At 45.2% G+C, this 20304-nt stretch overlaps 1 protein-coding gene across 3 annotated transcripts in view; it reads right to left on the bottom strand.

Moving 5' to 3' along the window:
* LOC308384705 (plexin-B2-like) overlaps positions 1 to 20304 on the bottom strand; it is a 147725-nt gene that overhangs the window by 17367 nt on the left and 110054 nt on the right. For all 3 annotated transcript variants that reach the window (XM_080863290.1, XM_080863289.1, XM_080863291.1), the window contains 9 exons: positions 17932 to 18037; positions 17115 to 17251; positions 16478 to 16660; positions 15408 to 15501; positions 12303 to 12500; positions 3460 to 3645; positions 2229 to 2365; positions 1771 to 1871; positions 1205 to 1434 (listed from right to left, as the gene is read on the bottom strand). In XM_080863290.1, coding sequence (XP_080719416.1) covers positions 1205 to 1434; positions 1771 to 1871; positions 2229 to 2365; positions 3460 to 3645; positions 12303 to 12500; positions 15408 to 15501; positions 16478 to 16660; positions 17115 to 17251; positions 17932 to 18037 — 1372 coding nt within the window. The remainder of the gene's footprint in view (positions 1 to 1204; positions 1435 to 1770; positions 1872 to 2228; positions 2366 to 3459; positions 3646 to 12302; positions 12501 to 15407; positions 15502 to 16477; positions 16661 to 17114; positions 17252 to 17931; positions 18038 to 20304) is intronic.

Genomic DNA, 20304 nt, shown 5'->3' with positions numbered 1-20304 from the left:
ACCTCCACTGTCGTCTAAATACATATAAAAGAGCTGTATTGGTGCATTCAGTGATTTACCTCTTTCATTACACAAGGCCACTTTAGTTCATTCAGAAACAACTCCACAACTACATTTGTGATTTTCTCAGTAAATCAGCTTATGCCTAGAGAGTTTATGCAGTGGTGCAAATCTGGCAAGCTCAGAGGAAATTGTTGCAATGCTGCCACTTTTGCAAGTCAACTCCATTTATGGTATACAGTATGCTACATCTCATGAATTAATAGGCCAATCTTTATATCTGTCTGTCTGTTCTTCACCCTTCTCGACATCTGTTCACCCACTGTGCTTGAAACTTGATGCATAAGGACTCTGGTATTGATGGTGCTCTGATGGGTTTGGATTCACTTGGATGAGCAGTTGAAATAATGCAGTTTAGAAATAAGCCTCCAGTGACTGACATTTATATAACATATGAAGTAACATTAGTGATTACGTGTCTAAATTTAGACTGACTGATGTTTCATAAGAGTCTAAATCTGTGCTAGCTGCAAGCTGAGAGTCTTTACTGTGAGCTAAATGTTAAAGTCATAATGCCAAAATGATCCAAGCTGCATGATATTTAGCAGGTATAATAGTCTCACATTACTATCATCTCATGTAATGTTAATTAGCATTTGCCATTTAGCACTAAAAACAAACTACAGCTGAGGTTGATAGGAATGTCAATATTTTTTAAGTACTTCTTATTGTGTTAGCCCAAATTAGTTGAAATATTCTTTCTGAGCTGACTGTAGTTCAAGAGGAAAAGTCACTGGAACACCCAAGTTTTTCCAAATTATCCTGTGGGGTACAGTAATGTCTGTGCAGTCTCTCAAGCAACCGGCATCATTTCACTCAGACAAGCAAATCCCAGACTGCTGGTGGTATTATTAGAGAAGTTAGAGGGATCACCAAAGCCATCCATCATCCTAGAATCATAAATGTCTTTGTAAAACTTGATAGTGATCTATTTGAAGTGTACCAACTGACTCTGACATCCTCAGAGTCCTGGTCCCAGTGAAGCTAAAAAGAAAGCTTTGAAAATCTAGATGTATCCAGCATTGTTCAGTGTTTGGAGGTTTGATTTTGCACAGTTCTAAAGGACTGCAAACTCTCTGTAAGCAGGCATTATCGGTCCGAGCTCACAGCTGACAATTTGATGATGCGTGTGCAGTATAATTACATTAATGAGGAATGTCTTGGAGTTCAGGAGGTTGGAGAAGTGGTTGAGAGACTGAATCACGGTGGCCTTGCGAGCCTCTGGTATATCTAGCTTCCCTGTGATCATCACATCATTGGCACCGTCCTTAGAGGGCAGGAAGAAGACTCGGTCTGTGTACGTCTTGTAGTCCAGGAAAGGGATTCGTCCCTCATTCAGGTCATTGGTGTGGTCCTCCATCTCAATCATTAGGTCTGCGAGAAAGAAACAAAAAACACCACATGGTTTCTTTTTAATAAGCAACTCTTGTCACTTTCACACTGCTCGTCTGTCTCAATTACGATGCTGCAAGAGGCAGAAAATGGAGAGCATTGCCAGGAAAATGATTTCAACAGTGAAATATTGTTTTCTATTAATGTTACTGCAAAACTGCTTCTAATAATGATGATAAGATGACATTGAGTGGGAGAATTTATGCATTTAATCAGAGCTATGAACCAATTCATTACTTTACAGCTTCTTAGAAACACGGATCCTTAGAGGGACATTAGCAATATTGTGACGCTTCTGCACAGCTGCACAGCTTATACCTGTGAATTCCTTCTTGCAGCGGTCTCGTACACTCTCCTCCAGGTTCTCAAGCTGGTGTTTCACCTTCTCATACTCCCTCTCTGCCTGCTGACTCTTCCTCCTGAAAAGATTAAACACACACACAAAGAAAACGCATCATGAAAATAAGGTCAAACAGATGAATGTTAACTTGTTGCAAAGAGGTTCTTTTCTTTTGGCCATTAACTTAGCTGCAAGGTATCTATTAGTTCTTATTACGCAGTCGCTGTTGGTGCGCTCCTAATAATTTCTTATGAATATGAACATATTTCTTGGAACAGACACAAACAAACAAAGTCGTTTTTTTAAAAAAACAAACAAACTAGCAAACACAATGCAGAAAAAGCTGGGACTGACTGGAGAAGTATCTATACTCTTAAAAAAACAATCAATTGTGTGCTCCTGCTGCATAAAGTTAACCTAAAATAGCTCAATTCACCTGTAGCAGTAGACAGAGATAGTGATGATGAGCAGCATGGGCACAATGACAGCAGGGATGATGATGTAGAGCGGGAAATCATTCTTCGTCTCGTATTGCACCGAGTCGACCACCCACTCCCCTTTCCCAAACTTGATCTGTAGAAAGAAAAAAATCTTATTATTTGCACAAGCTCTCCACATTTTAGCCAAAGTCAAAAGCAAAGACCGGACGATACCGGGGAGGAAGTAGAAAGATTAAATCTAAATGTGAATAGTTTAGATTCCAACCGTCAACTCGGCTAAAGCAGCTCTAGGACCTTAAAAGTATTTTTAAAGTATGTATGTTCAGGTTGGTAGGGTTGCATAAAGAGGATAATTACATAAACGTACCAAGTCTGACACTTTATCAACAGCAGCAGATACCAATATAGAAAAAGCTGGATTACAGTATAGTCTAGCGGTGTCACTTCTTTAAGCAGTCGCTGACATATAACAATAAGAATTACCCAGGGAGAGGTATGGTATTCATCATAGTTGTGGCTTACCTATAATTACAGGCAATTATAGAGCCTGTAGCTACATGAAAATTGTTCAACCAGTGGAAAAAAAAATTGGATCTCAAATTGTATAGACGATTTGCCGGGAGAAGAACAGTAAAGGTTCATGATGCATGCATGCTCTCATCTTCAAGTCTGTGTATGGATCTGCAATGGTCCATTTACTCAAGTACTTTGCTGAAGTACACAGTTGAGGTACATGTACAAGGGATAAAGACCATGGGCACGAAAGATTTCTTTGCTCAGTTTTAATGCTGTATTTTACTCCACTATCCATTACCGTAATCTAATAGCCTGAGTAGTACCCAGTGTCCTCTGCCTTCATTCGTATCATTTCCTTATTTATTACAAACCAGACAATATAATTTTTTTAAAAAGAAAGAAAAGAGCCTACTAATTTGTCTATGATTCAAATAAATGGCTAAAAAGAAGCTTGCTTGTGTGTAACGCATGACATAGAGCAGTATAATTATAATAAACGATTACATAGAATCCAAAAGGAGCCTTTATCCATTACAGACCATTATTTTGAGTACTTAAAGTTCATTCTTGAGATATCTTTAAAACTTTAACATACTAAGATTTTGAGGCGAGTACTTTTATTTATGAAGCAGTGATCTTACAGTGTTGCATTAAAACGTTCACTGAAATAAGTGATCATCAGTCAGGACTCATCTGTTAGTGTGCTCTGACCATTAGCTCCAGATTCTCCGACCCCGTCTCTCTGTGCTGATGTTTGGAGCGAGTAGGAGCACGAGGCGTGGTGGAAGGTGGTTCCAAGAACAGCTTATCATCCTGAAGGGTGTTGACCACACACTGAACGTCGCCTACGAAGGCTTGTGCTTCTTTAGTTGTCATCGCTTTGGAGAATCCCCGACCCTGCAGGGGGAAGAGTGAATGCGAGGCTCTAAGGGCAGTGACTGAAGTACATGGGAGAGAAATTAATTAGACAGATCCTACGATGAGCACTGAAAACATTATCGGCAGCATTTTATGAGTAATGGGTAGGAAGTGTGCTGTACGACAGCTCCTTACTGCTCCAATATGAGCTAAAAGTAATTAAAAAGATAAAGATTGGAGTTATTGTAAGCACCTCACTCTCAGTAATTTCTTGAGATTTTGCAGCACACTTGTGGATCTACAGACATTTAATTATTCTAATATCGGCTGGAAGAAGGTGAAACCAGCTTAAATTAATCAGCGCCTGAGTAACTGAAAAGGTTTTACATGTTTTGCATATGACTTTCCCCACAAGTGAGTTTATCAACAGAAACTTTGAGGTGGTATACTCTGGGAGCTCAAAACAGCCATAAAAATAAGCTATAAGAAAAATCGATTCATTTTCTGGCTCAGGCTTCTCAGTCGTTTTTGTTTGTTGCATATCTTTGCCTTTTGTGACAATGCTCTATTGCACTTGTCAAACAAAACAAGCAATGTGAAAGTGTCACCTTGGACTTTTTAAAAAGAAGAAGTGGCACCCTTGAGAGGTAAAAATAATGCTACAAAACACGTGAGAAAATAAATCCATGATGATGAAAAGATTAAAAGTGAAAGAAACCGGGTTTTTATTTACTAGCTCATCTACATACTGTCTGATATCGAGAGCACAAAGTGTCAGATTAGCTATCGTAAAGATGAACATTCGTTATACTGTGGCTAAAACAATAATGTGTAGTCGTGGGTAGACTTGGAGGGCTTTTCAACCATTTGGCTTAACACCACTTAAAACTTAAGGTTATGTATATAACCCCGGTTCTCTGAGTAGCATGAGCGAGTGTCTCACTATGGGAACGCCTCCTGCGTGACCTCATCAGAAGCTCAAATACCATTACGCCAGCCCTTACAGGCTGGCTAGGTGACGCCCATGTCAGGAGGGGCCAGTGCCTCCCTATATAATAGGCTGACATAGCGTCAGATGTCATTCAAAACAAGCCCACCTCTTCCTCGCTTCCATAGCAAGGAGGGCGGTCTGGTGAGACACTCACTCATGCTACTCAGAGAACCGGGGTTATATACATAACCTTAAGTTCTCTTTCATAGCATTCGTTTCGTGTTTCACTATGGGAGAAATACTGACTCCCGGATTGCCAGACATGCCTGTTAAGAAGACAACTGTCCCCAACAGCACTTCACAGGGGAGAGGCCCCCACCCGGGAAGAACCTGCACTGAGGACTGAATGTGCTAGGTTAGGTGCTGTCACATCTAACCTGTAAAACCTAGCAAATGTACGAGGCGAGGTCCAGCATGCAGCTGCACACACCTCCTGAATAGAAACTCCCCCAAAGAGAGCCCATGAGGTTGCCAGACCTCTAGTGGAATGCGCACGTAAGCCAGCAGGGGGCTGAAGGCCCCCGCTAGTATAGGCCAAGGCAATTGCTCCCACTATCCAATGGGAGAGGCGCTGTTTAGACACAGGCTTTCCCATATGCGGTTTAGCCCAGGACACGAACAGCTGGTCACTTTGTCTGACACTCTGGGTTCGGTCCATGTAAATGCGCAGGGCACGGACTGGACACAAGGTATGCAGCCGCTGTTGCTCCTCTGAGGAGAAAGGCGGTGGGCAAAAGGCCGGCAGTTCTATAGGGGAACATGCGCCGACAACCTTCGGGACAAAGGCAGGGTTGAGCCGCATACAGACCCTCGTATTATCCGAGGAGAACTGAATGCATGACTGATGCACCGAGAGAGCGTGGATCTCTCCCACACGTTTAGCAGAAGCTAAAGCAATTAAAAGAGCCGTCTTCAAGGACAGAAATTTTAACCCAACCTGTTCCAGGGGTTCAAATGGGCAACAGGAGAGCGCAGCCAATACTGTGGGAAGGTCCCACGATGGAGCCAACGGCCTAGACGAAGGCAATTTACGGCGTGCACCCTTCATGAAACGGCATATTAAGGGATGCTGGCCAACAGTCTTTCCCTCAAAACCAATATGGCAGGCTGAAATTGCTGCCAAATACACCTTGATGGTGGAGAAGGCTTTACCCTTATCAATCAGGGCCTGAAGAAATGACAGAATCACAGCCACCGAGCACTGAAAAGAGATGGCCTGTGATTCTAAGCACCAGCTTTCAAACACACGCCACTTGTGCTCATATAGCGTCCGAGTAGACGATGCTCTAGAACACTGAATAGTGTCGATAACACTATGAGGGAGCCCCACCGTGTTCAGGTTAAACCACTCACGGGCCAAGCCCATAGAGCTAGCCTCTCTGGGTGGGGGTGGAATATCTCCCCCTGTGCCTGAGACAGGAGGTCTCTGCGTAGTGGTAACGGCCAAGGGGGGCCGCACAGCTGCTGAAAAATCTCCGCCAGCCAGTGTTTCCCTGGCCAGTGCGGGGCTATCAGGACCATATAGTGACTTCTCTCCCTCACTCTGGCCAGAGTTGGAGAAATGAGGGCCACTGGGGGAAAAGCATAGAGGAGGGTTCTCGGCCACTCGTGAGCTAGAGCATCCACCCCGAGTGGAGCTCTCTGATCGTGCAGCGAGTAAAACAGGGGACACTGAGCATTCTCCCTGGATGCATAAACGTCCACGGTCGCCTGACCGAATCGCAGCCAGATCTGCTTCACCACCTCCGGGTGAAGCTTCCAGTCCCCATACAGCGGGTTGCCCCTGGAGAGAAGATCTGCTCCAAAGTTCAAGATCCCCGGCACGTGAGTTGCTCTCAGTGACAGCAGGTGGACACTGCTCCAGACTATCAGTCTGTGTGCCAGCGTGTGTAACTTGGGGGACCCCAGACCCCCCTGTCTGTTGATGTAGGCCACAACGGTGGAATTGTCCGACCTCACTAAAACATGATGACCTCTCAGCCAAGGGAGAAAGTGTTTTAGCGACAGGTGAACCGCCAGCAGTTCCAGACAGTTTATGTGGGCGGAGCGCATGTGAGGGCCCCATTCCCCATTCACTGTTCTGCCCTCGTGGGTGGCCCCCCAGCCGGAAAGAGAGGCATCTGTGGAAATCACCTTCCTGGCTGAAACTGCCCCCATGGCAACGCCCTGAGACAAGAAACCTGGCCTCTTCCACTCGCGGAGAGCGAGTGAACAGTCTGCAGAGACTCTCACGCGACGGTGGCCGTCTCGGTGAGGGTCCAGTCCCCACGAGCCCACCCAGCGCTGAAAGCCTCTCATGTGCAGGCGTCCCAGTGTTATCGCCACTAGAGAAGAAGCCATCAGACCGAGCAGCCTCTGGCACTGTTTGAGGGTCACTGTGTTGCCTCTGCGAAAAAGTGCAAGGGATGACTGTATGGCCGCAGTTCTCTCCGGGGACAGAAAAGCCCTCACCCGAAGGGAGTCTAGGCTGAGCCCTATGAAAGTAATGCATTGAGTTGGCGTCAATGTGCTCTTTTCCACGTTTATCTGGAAACCCAAACTCTCCAGATGGTGTATGAGAGCATTTGTGTGACAAGTCGCTCCCTGGCGGGTTGGGGCTGCCACCAGCCAATCGTCGATGTACGTGGCCACCCGAATGCCCTTTTTCCTGAGCGGGGCCACTGCTGCCTCGGTGCATTTCACAAACACCCTTGGGCTCAGTGAGAGACCAAAAGGCAGGACTACAAACTCGTATGCCATCCCCTGGAAAGCAAATCTCAGATACTTTTGGTGTGGGGGATATATGGGGATGTGGAAATAAGCATCCCTCAGGTCGATTGATGTGAACCAGTCGCCCGCTCGTACAAACCGTAGCAGCGAGGCATGCGTCAACATCCTGAACTTGTATGTCCTCAAATGCCGGTTCAGGGCACGGAGATCCAGAATGGCTCTCATCCCCCTCCCCCCTTTCTTTGGCACAAGGAAATACCTTGAATAAAATCCGCTGTGCATTTCCTCGGGAGGGACAACTCTTATAGCTCCTTTGTCTCTCAAGGTGGAAATTTCCTCCAGGAGAAAACTGGCAGACTCGCCCGGAGCACGAGAGTAAACAATTTCTTTGAATTGTGGTGGAGCGACACTGAATTGCAGCCTGTAGCCCTTTTTCAATGTCCTCAGCACCCATGCTGACTGAGTGCAGGTGGCCCAGCTCTTCATGTGGAGAGACAGAGCGCTCACTGGCCACTCCACCGAATATGGCGTTTTGGCGCCCCCTTGTGGTCGCAGCGCGAAACACACGCCATTTCGGCGTCCCGTCACCTCTGTCACAGGCGAGCGAGGTGACGGGCTCATCTACATCATCACAGCCGTGGAAACGCGAGTCTCCACGGGCGGCGTTATGGCAGACGGTGCTCCGTTTTTCAGCATGTTTGATTTTCTCATGTGTTTTGCAACACTCGACAGCGCCCTCGGCAAATTGCCTGGATGCGCGTGTCGGGGCTTTTTTAATACAGAATGCATGAGGGAAGTGCTCGTGTGGAACATGTCCCGTTGAACTTGCTCTGGAACGGAGCTGGGAGGCGGCAGGGCGGCCCATGAAGGGGGGAAACTGGGTTCGCTCCCGCCTAGAGGAGAGGCTGTCAGGCCGGCCGCTTCTTCCTCCTCACGATCGCGGCAGCGGGGGGAGGAGGAGGGGCCGCTTGAGGTCTGGCCTGGGGAGACTGCTTCCGAGTCCATGGATTCTTAGTGGCCCCGGCAGCCTGGGGGGCTGCCTGCGTCTTAGGCACTTTGGGAATCCTGAAAGCGGGGACCGGGCGAGACGCTGCCTGCGCGAATGACTGGCGCGGCGCTGCTGGGGTGGCGTGCTGGGCCCTCCTCGGCAGGCAGAGTTTCAGAGCCTCATCATCTGTGAATCCCAGGAAGGCGGCAGGTCCTGATGGAATACATGGAAAGGTTCTCAGAGCATGTGCTGACGAACTGACCGGAGTCTTCACTAAAATCTTCAACCTTTCCTTGTCATCAAACACCGTCCCGCCCTGCCTCAAAACCTCCACCATCATCCCCATCGCCAAGAAGACAGCTGTGGCCAGCCCAAATGACTACAGGCCTGTTGCACTTACGCCTGTAGTGATGAAGTGCTTTGAGAGACTGGTCTGTCAGCACATCAGGGCCGGTCTGCCTCCCACTCTGGACCCCCACCAATTTGCCTACAGGAAAAATCGTTCCACCGAGGACGCGATCACCATAGCGCTCCACACTGCGCTGAGTCACCTGGAGCACCGAGGAAGCTATGTGAGAATGCTCTTTCTGGACTTCAGCTCAGCATTCAATCATATCATCCCGGAGATCCTGGTCCAGAAACTGTCTCACCTGGGACTCTCCACCCCCATCTGCCTCTGGATCAAGGACTTCCTGACAAATAGACCACAGTCTGTCAGACTCGGCCCCCACCGGTCCAGCACCATCACACTCAGCACCGGGTCTCCACAAGGATGTGTTTTGAGTCCCCTCCTGTTTACGCTCTACACATCCGACTGCTCCCCTACCCATCTCTCAAACACCATCATAAAGTTCGCGGATGACACCACAGTGGTTGGACTCATCTCAAGGGGGGAGGAGTCGGACTACAGAGATGAGGTCAACAGACTGACTGAGTGGTGTTCAGTTAACAACCTCCAACTGAACACCACGAAAACTAAAGAACTTATCTTGGACTTCAGGAAGGGCAGAGCAGACCCGGCCCCACTTTACATTCACGGGAGCTGTGTGGAGAGGGTACACTCCATGAGGTTTCTGGGCGTGCAGATATCTGATGACCTCTCCTGGACTGCAAATACTACAGCGGTGGTTAAAAAGGCCCAGCAGCGTCTCCACTTTCTGAGAGTGCTCAGGAGGAACAACCTGGAGGAGAGGCTGCTGGTGACATTTTACAGAGCCACCATAGAGAGCATCCTAACGTACGGCATAACAACATGGTATGCAGGGTGCTCAGCTGCAGACAGGAAAGTACTGCAGAGGGTCATCAACACAGCCCAGAAGATCACTGGCTGCTCTCTGCCCAGCCTGGAGGTCACTGCAAACTCTCGGTACCTCAGCAGAGCTGGCAATATCATCAAGGACCACTCTCACCCCAGCAACCAACTGTTTGAACTATTACCGTCAGGCCGACGGTACAGGTCACATAAAACCAGGACAAACAGATTCAGGGATAGCTTCTTTCCCAGAGCTATCACCGTAGTAAATAAGCACAAAAACAATTGAACCTATTCCATACCGTCACTGTCATTATATTATGCTGCTATTCATACTGTCATTATATTAATGCTGCTATCCTGTATATATTGTACATACTATTGTTTGAGTACTTACGATTGTTTTTTTTGTACTTTTTATATTTTACATTTATATTTATTATTGAAACTTGCACCAAGGGAGTGGCACTCCAATTTCGTTGTACTCTGTACAATGACAATAAAGGCTATTCTATCTCTCTTTTTCTCCTCACATCTCTTCTGCATGGATGTAACAGCCGCACCGAAGAGACCGTGAGGGACGACAGGGGTGTCGAGGAGTTCCTCTTTTTCCTTAGTCGTCAGGTTGGTGAGCCCGAGCCAGCGTGCTCGCTCCTGAAGAACCATGAGGCCCATGGCTCTCCCAGTAGCCTGTATGGCTACCTTGTGGAGGCGGAGGACGTGGTCAGTTATAACGCAGATTTCATCCCACACTGTGGTATCTGTCATGTCCTCTTCTAGCTCAGCTTGGTAAGCCATTAGCATAGAAGAGGCGTTGTGGGCTCTTACTGACAGAGCCGCTGCCTTGTAGCACTTATCTGTAAGGCTAGACAGGAAGCGGTCTGTTTTGGAGGGGAGAGATGGGGCCGATGAGGACAGAGACGTCTTCGGGTGAAGATGGCTCGCCACCAACGGCTCCACTTGTGGCATCCGGCGGAGGCCGATAGACTCCATCCCCTCACAATCCAGCAGGGAGCTCCCCTTGATGGGGTGTTTCTCGCTGTAAGGTTTTGCTTTCCACGTCACCGCTATCTCATCGAGTAGCTCAGGAAAAACAGGCAACACATGCTTCCCCGTCTTTTTCGCCTTCGGCAATTTCTTACTGTCAAAACGAGACTTTACAACCTCTGTTTGTATGGCGGGCCACAGGATGTTGAGCCTAGCGGCTGCGCGCTTGCACATGTCCTGCATGTCGAGATCCAGGGGAGACGGCGGTGTCGGTTTTTCAACCTCGCCGGTAGCCGAGGGCTTTGCAGCCCAGCTGATGCTAGCCAAGGAGGTGGAATCGTCCTCCTCGTTAGCATCTCCTCCCCAGGTGACTTCAGCATCGCGGAAAAACACACGATCTCCGTGTGCCTCCAGCGACGGGAAAGCGGTCGCGATGGGCTGAGGGTCTGCCTCTGCCCAGCTCGGCCCTGGCGTTGCGGCCAAATCATCGGGCATCTCAGTTTCTCCTTGCGCCGCAGCAGCCTCACACAGCAAAGGGTCGCCGCCCGACAGGTTAGCCCGGCGAGCTAGCCTGCGGCGGAGTAGTTTGCGTGGGACAGCCGCGCAGTGGATACAGTCGTGTGCAGGTGTCAGGGCAGCCTGAGCGTGAGATAAGCCCAGGCATGCCGCACACACGGGGTGTGTATCCCAGGCAGAAATCTTCTTGCCGCAAGGACAAAGTTTTACAACTTCGTTGGCCGTCGTAGCCATGGTTAGCTAGAGGGTTGCGCACGTTAGCGAGACTGACACTGAGTGCGGAGAATATTGCTATTCCTCGCTAGCGTGGGGTGAAAAGTGTTGCTACTTTTCTACAGGTATTGCTACCTAATGTGTAAAACCGCTAGCGTCGAAGGGTATTGCTACCTGATGGTGAAGCTAGGGGTACCTTTATTAGCAGAGTGTTGCTACTTCGCTTTCGGAAAGTATTGCTACTTCCCTGGGTGAAAGTATTGCTACTTGGCACCCACACTAGCCACAGAACAGTATTGCTACTGCTTGTATGCTAGTGGACAACTGAAAGCTGGGAACAAAGCGCCCGGCGACCGAGTTGTTCACTCGAATCTGTGGACAGTTTAGCTTTAGCACCCAATAGCACAGTTGTCTACAGGCTTCTGTGAGAAGCGAGAAGAGGTTTTTGAATGACATCTGACGCTATGTCAGCCTATTATATAGGGAGGCACTGGCCCCTCCTGACATGGGCGTCACCTAGCCAGCCTGTAAGGGCTGGCGTAATGGTATTTGAGCTTCTGATGAGGTCACGCAGGAGGCGTTCCCATAGTGAGACACGAAACGAATGCTATGAAAGAGAACAAAGCTTTGTTTAATTGGGGCCCCTGCCCAAAAAACACTGCATGATTTCAGATAAGTGTTACGAAACTACTTTTTGTGTAAACACTTGCACGTGCGTTTTCTGGTGTTAATCTTTTTGTGACCCTGCAGTGTTTGTCATAAAACAGTTTTACAGCATTACAATAAAAGCGTGTTTATTATATCATAAAATGAACATTTTTTAAAAAAAATCTTTTTTGCTTCCAAGCCAAAGCGTTCACTGAGCTCAAATGACAAATGTGCAGCAAATGCAACTCAGCATCTTTTCCATTTTTATCCTCAAGTCAGATAATAAGACAGTTTGTCTTAATTAGGACACACAGCAGACACCGACTCTTCAGGGAAAAAAGGGAAAACATAGTACTGCAACTGCATTAAAGTGACCTCGTGGTTGTACTCACAGTAACGATAATCATGCTGTTCGCAGTGATGATCTTGTTTTGTAGATTATTGAAGCTGGGGTTAGGGTGGTAGTGAAAGGGCTTCAGCTCCTTCTCCCAGTTGTCCAGCTTGATGACTGTTTTCAAGTGCTGGTTTAAGGAGCCGTTTACTGTTGGAGACTGAAACTGGATGACTGTGTCGTTCTTCTCATGGGCAAGCTGAGTTGGATAGAAGGACAGTAAAGCGTTTTACAAATACAAGCATGACAAAAAATGCAGGAAATTACAGCATGGAAAATATGGAGCAGCACTAAAAATAATAATGCAAACACTGGGCGTTACTGGAGTGAATATAATACATGGTAATAGACTGTGGGGGGGAAGAAAAAGCTTGTTTTGGTACAATGGGGAAGGTAAAATGATGTGCGTCTTTTCAGTCATTCTATTAAAATCTCAATCTTCAATCATAGAATGAGGCCTCTGATGAATCATAACTCACACTGAGTCACTCCTCCACTGCCTTTCTATGCTTGTTTGTGATTAACTGGACTGATGGTGATATTTCTGTCACTCTCATTGTTTCGACACTACGTGCATGACAGCTAAACTCCACGGTTCTACAAGTAGGTAAAGTTTTCCAACAGAACAAAGCAAAGGCGTCAAAATGTCATTATTAACACATAACAGAAAGACTGAGAACACACATTTTAAGTTTTCAGACATAATAGTACCGGTAATTCCTATGTTTTGGTATCTAGTGTGCAGTGTAACAATGTACAATATCCTGTGATTGGGACTCACCCTCTTTCTAAACATGTCAATAGGTGGTTAGGAAACATCTGGACTGTAATCAGGGTGTCATTGTAAATTCAAGTGCCAAACTTCAGAAAATAAGGCTAATAATTAAGTTAATAAAAGGTGTTAATTTGATATTTGTTATTTTTTCTGAAATATTTTGTCTTTTAAATAGTGATTCACACAGGGCTAAAATTGGTTTAGAAGTAGAATACAATAGAAATACGTGTAAAACTACCAATTTTAGACACACTCACACCTTTCCGCAGGGACCGGGTTCTCTAATGCTTATTGTGAGCAGCTGAAAGAAGAAGCACGTCACAGAAGTCTCTGGCATAATATCAAAACCAGAATTTCTTCAAATTCTCCCCTTCACCTTTTAAAAATCTTGCAAATTGCCCATTTGAAGGCATTTTGAATGTATATTTACACTCACTACTATAACATGCCAAATCTGTCCGTATACTCCTCCTACACAATCAGGATTCAGCATCCACATGTGGCACACAGCTACATGTTATCTGGATTAGATTTGACAACATTATGTTGCCTAGCAGCCACCTACAATCAAACTGCAAATGACCAACTTTTTGCATATATGCAAATATAAAACTTCATAAAAGCATTGTATCATTTTCATTTGACAGCAGTAGCATCTAATTTGCATCCACTTAATTTGACTATTATGGCATCTATTATGACAACATTACATTGCCTGGCAACCACCTGACCTGAACTACAATTACATTTATATAGTAGAGGAAAAGTAAAGAACTCCAGGGGACCCACAAAAATAGTTTACTCTATTTAGAGACTGTATCAAAAATTTAATGTTGAATAAATCACTGCATTAATGTACCTGAAACAATGAGATCTGAAGGTATGTGAATTAGTCCAGTCTTCAAAATAACTTTTGAATGTTATTAACATTATATAGATTTCTATTTGATGGAACAAATATAAATCCATACCATACCAATCTTTCACTACACATTTAACATCGTGGGAAGGTGTCTGGCTGACTGTAGCACACTTTTGTTTTTTAGACAATGGAGGTCCCATAATCATACATACACATAAATGCATTTTGCTGTATATAAACATTAAATCAGTCCCATATTTATCTTCTAGATAAACAAGTTCTACCAACCCCTTTTTAAAGGAACTTTTCTCAGTGTGATTAGGTACATCACTTTGCCAACAGCACAAACAATACTGTACCATAGGTATGTGCTGGAACTTTAACATGATCCATCCATTAAAACGTTATTTTTGTTGCTTCCATTAGGTGTGCAACAGTCACATTTGGTATAAGTAAACATTTCGAAGCAACTATTTAGTAGGATTTTCTGCGGTCCAATCAACTGCGATTTAGAAGTCTATAAAAATCCATCTAGGTTGTAACTACAAACATATGCTGCACAGACTCAAGGACTCACAGGAAGTTTAAAATCCAAAATAAGAACTAGTTGGTCTTTACAGAGAATAAAACCACACACAATAAATAAAGTTCAGGTCAGCAACTTGACCTAGAAATCTACATGTTTTTAAATATATGTCAGCAGCCATAATGGGTCCTCATATTTGGGTCTGGCTCAGAGATGGACTTAAACCAAGAGAAGCTTGTGAGGCTGACCAACCAAGGTCTTTGAGATAACACTTTACATCTACTGCTAGTTTGTGGCAGCCAGAAAATTATTTTTCTGTCCCTTGGTAGCAGGGCCAGGGGACTTCGCTGGGACGGGAGTAAAATCGTGAAGAGTGAAACAGACACATAATCTTCAGTAACCCTGATTCTGGTTTAAAATAATTTCCTTTAAATTAAATGAACAAAACTGCTACTTCTTAAGACTGCCCAGTACACTGGAGGGCAGACGGTGGCAAGCTGTGTGCAGGTCCTTAAAGTTCCCTGGCACAGTCAGTCCTACCTGATTGAGCTGGACGAGGGCCATAGTTACATTCTGGGTGAGGGTGAAACATTGGTGGTAATATCTGCAATCCTACAGGTTTTAGGGATTTATGGCTCAGGAAGTGACATGAAGTATTATAAAATCTCACTGATCAGTGGCAGCAAGGAGGAGTGGACATGTGTGTTTTGTTTATTGTTGTGTGTTCGTTTAATTGCAATGCTTCACAGAGTTTGAATGAATCAAAACTAGAGTTGGGGTTCATGAGAAGTGGGGGAATTGAAGAGTGGTGGTACTGTGAGAGAGGGAAAACATGGGAGAAAAAGCAACATTTAGGAGAAAGGGTAAGAAGATCTAAGATAATGACTGTCAGAGATGCATCAGTGCATTGACTCAGATGAAGATACAGAAAATGAACAGGAACCTCTGAAGCCGACCAGTTGCCTCCCTGGACCTTCATGATTGCAGTCTGGATTATGTCAAATCCGGAGCCGGTTACCACAATGTTCCTCCCTCCACTAAAACACACAAACAAACATATCTATTCACACCAAAAACACAGGAAAATACATATTAATCAAATGTATTCCCAGCCAAACAAAGACGAGAGCACAAGCTCACAGGACGACAGACAGTTCTTAAAATGCACCTGGGGTAATTTTCACCGGAGATGAAAACAAACTGTCGTCTGTTGTTTTAGTCAGTGTACCTAATCGTGTGTCAGAATTGCAGCAGAAAAAGCAAGGGAACCATCAAATGCATCAATTTTCAGCAATTATCAAGCAGTTTGTTACAACACCAAAAGCAGCAATGGTTCAGCCAGTTTCAGCCAATCACTATTAAATGCACGCACGCACACTCAGCAACTCTTGGAGGAAAAAATCCTAGATCCTAGTTTTAAACACAAGAAGTTTAATGACATTATTAAGGTTTCCCAAAGCTTCAGACAGAAATCTGCAGGGCAAAGAACAAGGCAGGTAAGTTTCTAAGTGTTCAGTTTTCTACATACAGAACAATCCTATTTGCCTGTGTCACTAATGTCAACTTAGAAGCTTTTTTCTTTTTATTTTAAAGCACATATTCAAAAGTAAAAGTCAGCCTGTGTCTTATTCTCTTATTTTTGGCCATCAAGACAGTAATCAGAATGGCATTTTCACACTTCTGAGGTTTACAGGTTGGGGAAATTTGGACTCGCAAAATAACAGAGTTAGTCAAGTCAGAGAGGGAGAGTTTCTTATCCAACTATGAATTTTTGATCATACCTACTCAGTAAGACCATATGTATGTACAGAATGCATTTAGTACTTGGTCATATTGGTCTTATTAGGTAGATATTTCAGATACTTCAGAGTGAATATGAAAAGTAGATCCTTGGAACTCCCTTCAGCAAAAAAAAAAAAAAAAAAAAAAAAAAAAAAAGGTAAAAATACAGCATGTAACAAACAGAGTGAATGTCACAAACACCATGACTGCATACTGCTGTGTTAAACTGACCAGACAAAGCTTGCTTTGGGCTGGTGATCCTGCACAGTGGGGTTTTCAACAAACCGAAAGCTAGCCGGGATGCTTTTTGTGGTTCTCTTTCCATACTTCATTACGACGTCGAGAGGGTCAGAGGGCACTTTATCCACGCGGTATTCTCCTGTCCTGCAGGTGATATTTTCTCCAAAGTGCTCCCTGCCAAGACAAGGACATAGCTCAGTACTCGCTGTCTGAAGGAGTGGGGGTGGCACAAGGTCACTGTGCAGTGGAAGCCAACATGGCAGCAGGCTGACAGCTTGTTAAAATCTGGCTTTGCTGCTTCTCTTGCTCGTTATTTTTCTGTTACCTCTGCCTAAAATGTCACCGCGAATCGGTTTTGACAGAGCACTGGTGGTCACAACAGTACAGGAAAATTGTAAGAGAAAAAACTCCCTCCTCATTGTGACACTAAAGTTTAGGTCAATTCAATTTTTTGCTTCAAGAATATACACATATATTAAAAAAAATCAATTTATGGACTTCAAAATGTGCGCAAAGCAGAATTTGCATAGAATTAAATGTCTGAATAACAAGTAGCTCTATTAACTAAAGAGGCTGAATTGAAAAAGTTTGGTCTGAATGAGAATTATTGAAAAAAAGAAATCCTTACACACTGCAGTTCACCCCTCCGATGGTAACCTGGACATCTTCCTTACTGCCAGCATTCAGAAATAGTCCAGAGATTGTAATGAGGGTTCCCCCTGCTTTAGGACCTCTATTTGGCATCACCTCCTCAGGCATCGGGTCCTAATGAAGGGGAGAGGGTGTCACCAAATACCACCTTAATACACACTCATATTTCAAGTACACACTAACTACTGGCAGATGCTGGCACACACTAGAATAACACACACAGATACAGCTCCATGTCAGAAACATTGCTTCTCAGCCTGATCTAACCCGACCCACTCTTTCAGAAACATTCAGACACACAAACTCCTACAAGCACCACATCTGCCTCAATTTGCTGAGCAAACAGTTAGGAGGAGCACTCCCCTGTGGGGAAGCTTTAGCAGAGCCAGAGATATGAAAAGCCAGTTAAATAGCTACGCTGTAGCCTCTTAGAGTATTAAAGTGACAAAGGGAACGGCTGCACAGCATCTGGTTAAAGAGGAATGCCTGCACATTTTGACTTACTGTACAGTAAATTACCACAGCAATGTGCATCTAGGTGCCTAATTTACTGTTACATTTAGCATGTTTGGTCAGTCTTCTTAACTGTCATGCCCTTGGTATGTTTTGATAAGAGTTTCTCTGGAGCTAATAAATGGAAAACATAAAACAGTCCATAAAACAACAAAATCAGCTGAAAGCTTTTGGATGAGTTTAATTTCTCAATAAAAAGTTGTACAACTCAACAGAGGACGTGCAGCTGAGGACAGTGTATGTCTGTGTTTGTGAGTGTGTTTGTGTGTATATGCATTTACCCTGTAGGTGAAGGAAACAGAGGAGGTTCCTCTCTTCCCTCCATTCACCTCGATCTCAACCTGTCCCCAGTCAGCTTTATCAGCAGGTCCAATCTCACACACAACTCTGATCAGAACAGAAAAAATAAATTAATAAATAAACAAAAATAAATGCTGGGACTTGACCTGGAAACTCAAAACTGGGTAAAGAATTATTTACTATTTACATATTAAGGCAAGTTTCAACTGTTTTATGATGGTAATGTCCACTCTACTGCTAACAAGTCATATTTTTAAAATGACTTTTTTTGTAGTGAGAAACAGAATTTTACGCTTTCGGTTCGGTACGCATATGTATCGAACAATACAAAATTTGTAATTTATTTTATCAACTTTCCTTCTGACGATGCTGTCTGTGTTGAGCGCTCAGTGAATCTGCGTTCGACTACTCCGCCTAGGCTGCACTGTCGAGCGCAGATCCACTGACACAGACAGCATCGTCAGAAGGAAGAGCGCAGGGCAAGCTAGCGAGACAGAAGTTAAGCTCTCCTTGCAACATGGCAAATTGAACCTCCCCCACCCTCATTCAGATCTGGCGTTTGGAATTATTTTGGTTTTCATGTGATCAAAGGAGCTTGCAAAGAAAAGCGTCTGGACTTCTTTAAGTTGCTTGAAGACGTTTCACCTCTCATCCGAGAAGCTTCTTCAGTTCTAAGGTCAAATGGTGGAGAGTCCCAGATATAAACCTAGTGGGAGGGACCCCCCACAGAGGGACAAAAGGACCCCCTGATGATCCTCTAATCGCCTGAGCCAAGGTGGGAAACTGGGCGTGGGTCCCAATCAGCCAGAGTTTCGGGTGTGTTCATTGTGAAACCTGGCCCCACCTTATCATGCGAATTCCTGAGGTCAGATGGCCCAGGATGTGAGTGGGCGTTAAGGCGTCTGGGAAGGGATCTCAAAACTGGATTATAGATGGCAGAGAGTTGGTGTCGTAAACCCCCGCCTCTGTTCAAAGATGGTCGCTCACAGTGGACATAGATGGCTTCTTTTCACTCCTCTTTCAAACCATCTGTCCTCTCTGTCCAAAATGTGAACATTGGCATCCTCGAAAGAGCGTCCTTTATCCTTAAGATGCAGATGGACTGCTGAGTCTTGTCCTGTGGAGGTGGCTCTTCTGTGTTGTGCCATGCGCTTGTGAAGTGGCTGTTTGGTCTCTCCAATGTAGAGGTCTGAGCATTCCTCGCTGCACTGTATAGCATACACCACATTGTTAAGTTTGTGTTTTGGCGTTTTGTCTTTCGGGTGAACCAGTTTCTGTCTGAGCGTGTTGCTGGGTCTGAAATACACTGGGATGTCATGCTTGGAGAAAACTCTCCTGAGTTTCTCTGATACGCCGGCTACATAGGGGATGACAATGTTGTTGCGTCTGTCCTTCTTATCCTCCCTCGCTGGTGTCTGATCTTCTTTTCTGTGCCTCTTTGCTGACTTTAAGAACGCCCATTTAGGATAGCCGCACGTTTTGAGTGCTTCCTTTACATGTGTGTGTTCCTTCTTTTTCCCTTCAGGCTTAGAGGGAACATGTTCTGCCCGGTGGTGTAGGGTCCTAATTACTCCAAGTTTGTGTTCCAAAGGGTGATGGGAGTCAAAGAGGTGGTACTGGTCCGTGTGTGTGGGCTTCCGGTAAACTTCGATGTTGAGTTTGCCGTTCTCTTCAATGTGCACAGCGCAGTCCAGGAAAGGCAGACAGTTGTCCTTTGTGTCTTCCCTGGTGAACTTGATGTTCTTATCCACAGCGTTAATGTGCGCAGTGAAGGATTCCACTTCTTGTGTCTTGGAATCTTGTCTTGGAAAGAAGTCCAGACGCTTTTCTTTGCAAGCTCCTTTGACTACGATGACCTGGATGACTGAGAACCTTCACAGACGTTTTCATGTGATGTATGACCCTGAAGGTAAGCGCGTCATGGACTAAAGTAAAACAGTATGTTGGATGTGCCACGCAATGCTCAATTACATGGGTGGGAACTAGTGTGTTAGCTCAGTTAGCTCGTTAACATGTTGGCCGTCTAGCCCCATGCAGGGGTAGCTCGTTAACGGAGATTTGCCGTGTTGTGGCGTTAACGTCATTTCAACGAGATTAACGCTGACAGCACTAGTGGGAACACAACGAATATGACTGCACATTTACGCCGACATCATCCTAGTGCAAAGACAAGTGGAAGCAGACAAAAACAACAAGCATGCATGCTACAAACTTTACCCGAGTCATTTAGACAGCCGTTAGCACATGATTCTCCTTATGGGGACCTGATATGTTTAATATTGTGGCGAGCTCAGACAAGGAGGAGACGGAGGTATCGTTTGGTCTTGCTTCCCGTGAGCTAGACAGGGAGCACA

The sequence above is a fragment of the Rhamphochromis sp. 'chilingali' genome (assembly GCF_963969265.1).
Source record: "Rhamphochromis sp. 'chilingali' genome assembly, chromosome: 2".
Classification (NCBI taxonomy): Eukaryota; Metazoa; Chordata; class Actinopteri; order Cichliformes; family Cichlidae; genus Rhamphochromis; species Rhamphochromis sp. 'chilingali'.
The sequence above is the reverse complement of the archived record's forward strand: the minus strand, read 5'-3'. Positions and strand labels throughout refer to the sequence as shown.